The 9,692-nt window shown below is 44.6% G+C and overlaps 1 protein-coding gene across 1 annotated transcript in view; it reads right to left on the reverse strand.

Moving 5' to 3' along the window:
• LEMD1 (LEM domain containing 1) overlaps window positions 1-9,692 on the reverse strand; it is a 25,361-nt gene that overhangs the window by 10,357 nt on the left and 5,312 nt on the right. Inside the window, exon 5 of the mRNA XM_029933167.1 lies at window positions 8,690-8,741. Within this exon, the coding sequence (XP_029789027.1) occupies window positions 8,690-8,741 (52 nt within the window). The remainder of the gene's footprint in view (window positions 1-8,689; window positions 8,742-9,692) is intronic.

The raw sequence follows: 9,692 nt of genomic DNA on the forward strand, positions 1-9,692 counted from the left end.
GGGGCTCGAACCCACAAACTGTGAGATTGTGACCTGGGCCGAAGTTGGACGTTCAACCGACTGAGCCACCCAGGTGCCCCTTGATATATTTTTACAATAACTACGTAACAGTGAAAAGGAATGAACTAGCGCCACAAATATTGGAAGAAGCCCATGACATAATGCTGAACGACAAAAGGGAGTTTTCAAAAATACTTACATGATGATATCATTTGTATATCATTATAATATCATTAAAATCTAAATCAGGGAAAACTAAAGTTTGTGGATACTGTAAAGAAAAGAAAAAGAAGGAAAAGTAGAAAATTCAGGACGGTGGTTACCTTGGGGGCAAGGGAGGAAGGGAAATACGATCAAGAAGGGCTACATTGGCGGCTTGAGGTCTTCAACAGAACTGACTTATTTTTTTAATTCCTGGGGTGGGAATCTAGCTGCTTATTATATGCTTCTTTATACCTTTTTAGATGCACACGATATGATAAAAGTAAAAAATATTTTCAGGTTTGAGGGTTCTTTTTCTGTCCATTTGGGCAAATCTATCTGTATACATGTCAGCCCGTTTGAACTGTGCCGATTTCTGTACTGAGGCTTTCACGTGTGAATAGAAGTGTCATCAAACATGCCTCCTATGGAGCCTCATTACAAAGCAGTCATCAGAAAGCGAGCCTCTGCTTCCGCGGGTGAACCGATGTCCCGGAGTCCTGTGACACTGTGAAAGGAGACACTGGGGGGAGCTGTTTCACTACTCAGGTGCCTGAGTGTTTCCTCCCCCTCTGGCAGCTGATCTAACAGAAAGAGCAATAGACTAGAAAGTAGGAGGCTGGAACTCCATTTCCAATTCTTCCACTGCCTCTCTGGGTGGTCTTGGGTGAGTCATATCCACTCTCTGTCTTGGTGCCTCATCCGTAAGATGAGCTCTGCAGCCTCCTTCAAGAAGCCTTTCAAGATAGGAAATCCCATGATCAATAATTATAATAAATTATGCCTGGACTCATGAATAGTGATAAGTAGTGCTTACAGAACCTTAACAAGCTCCAGGAGATTAAAATCATCTGGGGTTCTCCTACGGGAGGATCAACAGGAAACTCTTCTTTCCAAAGTGGATACATAGAGCTTATACCCAAAACACAAATGATAAATTAGCTAAAGTCAAGAAGCTTATATTCTGAAATGAAAAAGAAAAACTGAGGGGCGCCTGGCTGACTCAGTTGGTTAAGTGTCCGGCTTCGGCTCAGGTCATGATATCACGGTTCATGGGTTTGAGCCCTGCATCAGGCTCTGTGCTCATAGCTAGCTCAGAGCCTGGAGCCTGCTTTGGATTCTGTGTCTCCCTCTCTCTCTGACCCTCCCCTGCTCACGCTGTCTCTCGAAAATAAATAAAGAACATTTAAAAAAAGAAAAAGAAAAGCTGAACTCTTCAAATAAATTCGCATTTTCTTCCAGAAAGGGAACACCACTGCTCATAATTCATTCTGATAAAAATAAATTCACCTTTATTTATTTATTTTTTTAAAATGTGGTCTTTATTTTTTTTTAACTTTTTTTTTTAATGTTTTATTTATTTTGATACAAAGAGAGACAGAGCATGAGAGAGGGAGGGGCAGAAAGAGAGAAGGAAACAGAACCGGAAGCAGGCTCCAGGCTCTGAGCTAGCTGTCAGCACAGAGCCTGATGCGGGGCTCGAACCCACGAATGTGAGATCTGACCTGAGCTGAAGTCAGAGCCCCAACCAACTGAGCCACCCAGGCACCCCTAAATTCACCTTTATTATCATACTAGAATCACTGTAACCAGACTTTGGTTTCACTTTCTCTTCCTGTTGCTCTTGTAGCTCAAAAACTGGGTTCTGATACACAGAAAGAGTCAGCATGTAATCAATAAGGTAAAGATACATTGATCATTTAGCATATTTAAGCATATCTACCGGAGGTCAGTATTTTTATAGGGAGAATGTTAAATTACATTATTTGTAAAGACAGCATTTAGGTCCCATTAGCACATGTTACAGGTAAGAACAAAGTGCTTATTAAGTAGTTATAGAATATGTAATTTCCTCTTCACTTTGACCTACCTGGAATACACAGCCACTAGTGGGGATGGGGATGTTTTTCAATTAATTAAGAAATTATTATAGAGATGTTTCACCTCAGCTCTCCTAAAAATTTTACCTGCATCTCAACTGCACACTTTTAATATATATTTTCTTCAGCATATATTCCCTTGGCGCCCTGGGTCTTCTGATCGCAGCATTTGCGGTAGGCAATACACTGGCTAATTATAGGCTTACAAGGTATCTTATCAGCAATAATAGCAATGGAGACACAGAGAGTAAAAATCCTATTGAAGTTTTGGCACAAAGATATGGAAACAGACCTCAGAGCTGGAAGCAAAAAAGAGACCTGAAGCTTTCCTTACCTGCCTTTCCCTCCCCTGGGATGTCAGTGTGCTCTGCACTGGGAGGGCAGGAGGGACATGGACACGGACTATCAGCAGGCCTGGGGGCCAAGGAAGTGGAGTGCAGGCGGCTGTGCATGCGGAGGGGAGGGATTGAGGTGCCTGGTGATTGAAGAATGGGAGCAGAAGAGGAGGGGACAGCATGGAGGCATTAGTGTGCCCTGTGTGCAAGGAAGAGAGATGGGCGATGGCCTCATGGAAGTGCTGGCATGTCCAGTGGTCCAGGAGGTGGTGACGGAGGTTATGCAGCATTGGTGATGGCTGTTAGAATGGGAGATCAATTACACTGAGAAAAATTTACAAATTGAGCAAAAATGTAGATACAGGGATGCCTGGGTGGCACAGTCCGTGAGTGTCCGACTCTTGATCTCAGCTTAGGTCATGATCTCAGGGTCATGAGTTCACGCCTGACGTTGGGCTCTGTGCTGGGTGGGAAACCTACTTAAAAAAATTTAGGGGGGTCTGGGTGGCTCAGTTGGTTGAGCATCCAACTCTTGATTTCAGCTCATGATCCCAGAATCGCAGGATCAAGCCCTGAGTTGAGCTCCATGTTGAGCATGGAGCCTGCTCGAAATTCTCTCTCTCTCTGCCCCTCTCCTGCACTTGTCTTCCCTCTCTCTCTCTAAAGTAAGTTTTTGAAAATATAGATATAGAATAATGAAAGCCAGATCTCTCACTGTCATAGAAAGGGGAAAGTTTAAAAGGAGCACTAACATGTTGGATTGGAACTGGAGACCAACATGAACGCATGACTTTTAGATTTTTATATATATATATGTATATATATACACATATATATATACATATATATATATATACATATATATGAGAGATGAAAATAGTCATAGATGTATATATGTGTGTGTACCTATCCATGCATTTATTTTTAGCTCTAGTCACTGAGTGGGCCTGGAAGCAATGACCCCCCCTCCCCCCAGTAGCAATGAGCTCCCTAAAGTCCTAGATTTTGGTTTCCAAATACCATCCTGCAGTAAGAGTCAAGGCTCCTGCGGCAGAAAAAAGCACAAGAAGGTTCTGAAACATCTTGTGCCAGAGATTAAGAAAATCCTCAAGGAATAATGAGGACATACTAAAAGGACACAGGAGCCATTTTAAAGAGGCTCCCATGAGCCAAATCTGGAACAATTTGAGCGTTAAATTGATAGCAATGAATACAACCTACTGAATCAAAAGGAATCAATGAGTCCATACTACTATATATGAATGAATGAATAAACGAGAAGGGGAGATCTTCCTTACTCTAGAATGTCAACTAATAAATCTAGAAGGACAGAAATAGAAAATCTTTGGGGCGCCCAGGTGGCTCAGTCAGTTAAGCACCTGACTCTTGATTTCGGCTCAGTTATGATGTCACAGTTTGTGAGATCGAGTCCCATGTTGAACTCTGTGCTGACAGTGGGGAGCCTGCTTGAGATTTTCTCTCTCTTCTCTCTCTGCCCCTCCCCCTAGTTGTGCTCACTCTCTCACGCACACACACACTCTCTCTCTCTCAGAATATACATTTTAAAAAAGGAAAAGAAAATCTTTTTCTTTTTCTTTTTAATTTTTTAAAATAATCTCTTTGCCCAATGTGGGGCTTGAACTCATGACCCCGAGATCAAGAATCACATACCCTACCGACTGAGTCAGCCAGGCACCCCTAGAAATAAAAAGTCTTAATGGGCCACTGTCATGGTGGAGGTTGCATCAGGCAGTCACCCATGGGTGCTAGGGCTATGGATGAGAATTGATAAGGAGCGCTACATGGGTGTCATTTCAGAATATTTCCCACAAAATACAGTTCAGTTACAAAAGGGAAAATGATGATCTTTTGGAGAAACCTGACAAACACCAACTTTTCCAGGTGATTAAGGTCACCCTCACCCCTGGTGGAATGGGAGGACACTGTTCCCTGGAGTGATGCTCTGAAAACAGCCCAGCATCACGAGGAATTTCTGCCCAGAAGGCAAGGCCTCTGTGAATAGTCAAAAGGAAAAATCAGACAGAAAAGTCACCCTACAGAATGAAAGGCCTGTACTTTTAAAAATAGTCAAGGGCATGGATGGCAGGGAAAGACTGAGGCACGGCTCCTCCAGACCGAAGAAGGCGGCAGGGAAGCAATGTGTGTTTCTGGATTGCTCACGGACCAGAAAGCAGAAAGACATTTTTGGGATAATTGGTGAGATTTGAATGGGGTCTGAAGACTAGACTGTAAATGTCCTAGGTGGAGCATCATGTGGTGTTTGTGTAGGAAAGTGCCCTTTGGGGCAGGCATGCAGGGGGAGCTGGCTGAGGGACTTCCGCCAGCAGTTTGCTCTCAAATGGTTCAAGGACACAGTGGCAGGGCACGCGTGCACACACACACACACGGACGCGTGCACACACGGGCGCGTGCACATACACACAGCAAAATGTGGTAAAGTTAACACACTGGATGTTCTGGGTGGGGCAACATGGGAGTTCTTTATACCTTATATTAATCTTGCCACTGTCCCTACATTTGAAGTTATTTAAAACTAAATTATTTTTCAATGTTTCCAAAGGCACGAGAAGGGTTAGCATTAGATGAAGAAGAAAGAGTCCTATATCCTAGGAGGGCACATACGACTCTTTTTTTAGGTCGGTCTGGCTCATTCAACACAAAGCACTAACAGAGAACAATCTTTAATTCTATCTGTATATTTAATCACATAAATATATCTGTGGGCACTCTGATAAGTCATTCTGCAGCACTGAAAGGTTCAATATGGAAGATTCACTTGCTATTATATTATTTTTCATTAAGTATTTTGCTTTGTTTTGTAGATCATGAAATATCAGGCTTTGTCCATAATAGTAGTGACAAGAGGGGCACCTGGGTGGCTCAGTCTGTTAAGCGTCTGACTCCAGCTCAGGTCACGATCTCACAGTTTGTGAGTTCCAGTCCCGCATCAGGCTCTGCACTGACAGCTTGGAGCCTAGAGCTTGCCTCAGATTCTCTGTCTCTTTCTCTCTTTGCCCCTCCCCACCCTTGCACTCTCTCTCTCAAAATAAACATTAAAAACTAGTAGTTCTTATGGCATTTACATAGCTCTTATCAGGTGCCATCACTACTCTGTTTTATATATTTTAACTTAATCCTTGCAACGCTCTGTGAAGTTGAGACCATGATTAATTATTCTGATGTGTAGACGAGGAAACTGACACAGAGAGATCAAGTGTCCTGTCCAAGTCTGTGGCAGAACTGGGATTTAAGCCCAGGCAGTCTGGCTCTGGAGTCCGTGTTTTTGAGACGCATGATTTTTGTCTCCAGAGCTCATTTTTAAGTTTCTTGAGGACGGGACTCCTCAAGAAGGTCTAGTACAAGGCCCAGTATAGATAAATAGTTAACTCACAGGCTGAGACCCGGGGTGGAAGTTCTGTTGCAACCATTCCCTGGGTGGTCATCAATTCCCTGTTGACCTAAGCATTGTCTCTCCGGAGAATCCACTAAGGTACATCTAAGATACAAAATAGAAGGTCAGAGAACGGGACATCACAGCATCCTATACAACAAAGGCTCCTTTTGCTTCAGTCAACAAAGACTGAGTAACTCCCTCGCCCTCCCCCCATATGCCTGCCATTGAATTCAATGCAGAAGATTCAAAGACCTAGGTTTTCACCCTCAGAGTGTTACACCTGAAGCAGAAGCTCTTAGGCAGAGGGTGGGAATTGGGGCTGATTGAAAAGGCCACTTGCTAGGCACAGACTCACAGAACACATTTTTAGAAGCTGCTAGTGGAATGTGTAGGGTAAGTGACAAGAGAGAAGAGAATATTCCAGGCTGCGGGACACAGGGAACTGGAATTCGGGCAGGAAAGAGCATGTCGGGTCTGGGAGATAACAAGGAGGCACCCGAAGGGGCCAGAAGCGCTCAGGGGCCCAGCTCCCCGGTCAGCGGCCCTCTGGGTCCCGGACGCAGCAGCCAGCCCACAGACGGTAGTGTGCATGCCCACACCTTCACCCCTGGACCCGCTCCTGAGCCCGGGGCGCCCATACAGTTTGCCAGGACAGTCCCCTTTGACTCCTGTTATTCCCGAGTCCCTTCTGGAAGCGTCACCTTCCATTCTCAAAAGCATCCTGTTGGAGGTGTAAATGATGTGGTCACCTTACTAAAAGGCCACTTCATGCAACCTGACATTGCGGATTATTCTGCCTCCTTCATGCCCCAAAAACCCATTTTCCCCTCTTCGGTACAAGGGACTTAGAGCCTACTTTACACACACGGGCTCTGATGCCTGCTCTACTGCTGGAAACACACACCATGCCCAGAGCCCAACTGACGGAAAAAATCCCCAATTAAAAAATATATATTGGCCTGGGGTGCCTGGGTGGCTCAGCTGGTTTGAGCGTCCAACTTGGGCTCAGGTCATGATCTAGTGGTCTGTGAGTTCCAGTCCCGCGTCAGGCTCTGTACTGATAGCTCGGAGCCTGGAGCCTGCTTCGGATTCTGTGTCCCCCTCTCTCTCAGCTCCTCCGTGGCTCGTGTTCTCTCTCCCTCAAAAATAAATAAACATTAAAAAAATTTTTTTAAATAATGGGCTGACTTTCTAAGTGGTCTTAACCACCAAAGCAGTGGGCTGCGTATGTGATTTGATACAATACAGCCATGCAGTGTTACAACGTGTCCAGACGTCAACATAATCCAAATCTCAAAGTGGTTTCTATGCCACTAGAAACCTAGGAGAGGAGAGGAAAATAGGTGCTCGTTGGTGTTTCAAAGAAATGCAAAAGTACTACCTTTCCTGGAACTGAGAGGACCGTTAGGCACAGCCCACTGCTCTTAAGTAATTAGAGTCTGTGGTGTTAGACAAGTGTCTCAATAAACGCACTTTTACCACCTTTTTTGTGGAGATTTAAATGCTTATTTACATTTACTGCAGAATGTAAAGTTGAACAGATGTCTCCAGGCCCTTCTGAGAATCAAAGTGGCTTATATAAATCCTTCAGGTCAAAATGTTTCATGCCGTCACAAACTTTCTATTTAATTCTATTGCCAATTCAAAATATTGATGTGGTTTTATTTCAGGCTTCTGTCAAGCAAGGACTGAGGCGCACTGGTCCCCTCCGATGATGCGTTTTAAATATGAAGGCTGTTTTTTCTCCCTCCATGTCTCTGCTGGAACTGTTACGGAGGGTTTTTTTGTGGAAACGAGGTTTTTTTGAATGGAGAGGATTCCTTTGATGAACCATTTGGAAGGTTTTAAACATTCTTTTAGAAAACCTGAATTACTTCATCAAACTTGAATTATGTTCAAATGGGAAGCTAAAGCTAACAACATACTACCAGAATGTTCACTTGGGGTTTCCTTTTCATTTCCTGAAATGCAGCAAGTAGTTTAAATCCTAGATCAGGGGCACCTGTGTGGCTCAGTCGGTTAAGCGTCCAACTTCGGCTCAGGTCATTATCTCATGATTCGTGGGTTCGAGCCCCAGCTCAGAGCCTAGAGTTTGCTTCGGATTTTGTGTCTCCCTCTCTCTCCACCCCTCCCATGCTTATGCGCGCGCTCTCTCTCTCACACACACACAAATTAAAATAATAAAAACATTTTAAAAATTACTAAAAAAGAAATACTGGACCATATTTGCAAACTAACCTATCTGTCACCAGAGCTGCTTGGTAGATTTGATTAAATGAGCTGCGGAGTGTTACTTTGCACAAGGGCCTGTGACAGCTATGGAAGGGGATAAATGGCAATTTTAAGGGGAAGCACAGGCATGGCCTTTGAGATGGTCCTTAAATGATCACAGGACTTTAACCATAAGAAAAATGGGTGTGTGTGTGGAAAGAATGAAAGAATTCCAGGCATGAGATGAAGTTAGGGGAGATATTAGAGTCTCTTCACGGTGTGTGGTAAGTTCACACCTTGTCCCCAGGCAAAATGAACGACGTCATTCAGTTTCTGCTTGTAGATCCGAACTGGAATCAGGAAAGGTTAGAGGCAGAGGACACTTAGGAGGAGATTACAATTGTTGAAATTAAAAAAAAAAAAAAGGAATACACTGCCAAGCTAGGATATAGCAGAAAGAAGGGATGAATTTTCTTTTTTTTTCTTGTATCCTTTCAGTAGGCTCCAGGCCCCATATGGGGCTTGAACTCAAGACTCTGAAATCAAGAGTCACACACACTCTACCTACTGAGCCAGCCAGGTACCCCCGGAAGGATGGATTTTTAAAACTCATAATTCAAATCCATAGGATTGGCAAGTGTTTATATGTGAGGGGCCATGGGGAGTGGGTGTTCCAAGATAACCCTGGAGGCTTTGAATCTGGCCGGTGGCAAGGTGGTGAAACCATCAAGGTGAACAGAAGCCACAAATGCAGGGTTGGAGTCAGCAGAAGTGAGGTTGGTCCTGATGTCCTCCATGTGAGGAGCTAGGAGGTAGAGAAAGCCATGGGGAGAAGTGTACAAACACTTATGTAATCTATGAAATGTTCCTGATTATAAAACATGTTGTATGGGGGCACCTGGGTGGCTCAGTCAGTTAGGCATCTGACTTCGGTTCAGGTCATAATCTCACGATCCATGGGTTCAAGCCCCGTGTAGAGCTCTGTGCTAACAGCTCAGAGCCTGGAGTCTGCTTCAGATTCTGTGTCTCCCTCTCTCTCTGCCCTACCCCCACTCTCTCTCTGCCTCTCTCTCTCAAAATAAAGACGTAAAAAAAAAAAAAAGTGCTGTGTGAATGCAGGACAGAGGGGAGGGGTGAAAAGACGAGGCAGAGGATGGGGCTTTCCAGGAGGTGGTTGGATAAGCAGACCTAGGCTCAGGGGAAGGGGTCCATGGGGAGGCCTCTGGGTGGCAAGATGACCCGAGGTAAAGTGAAGGAGAGGCCAAGGGCAATGATGCAGAGTAGGAGGAGAAGGGGGCTGGAGACAGATCTCATTTAGGGGCCCAAAGACAAGTCAGAATGGAAACAGAGGTACAGAACCAAGACCTGAGCACCTTGAAGGAGGGCAGGCATCTCTAAATACAGAAGGGCAGTGGTCAGAAGACAGAAATAAGTCCCTAGAGTCTGACATCTTGGGGTTCATTATATAAACTAATGGAGCTTTCCCTGCACAGCCTTTCACTTTACACTGCTATTAAACAGGTGTTAAGTGACCGTCTCAAAGTCTCAAAGCCCCACAACTAGCTCGAGGAAGGGCGGGGACTTTAAACCAGCGAGGCCCCACAGCAAAACCTGTCACTGCCCCCCACTCCCTGCACATGTGGTCACGCG

The sequence above is a fragment of the Suricata suricatta genome, chromosome 3 (genome assembly GCF_006229205.1).
Source record: "Suricata suricatta isolate VVHF042 chromosome 3, meerkat_22Aug2017_6uvM2_HiC, whole genome shotgun sequence".
NCBI classification, from domain to species: Eukaryota; Metazoa; Chordata; class Mammalia; order Carnivora; family Herpestidae; genus Suricata; species Suricata suricatta.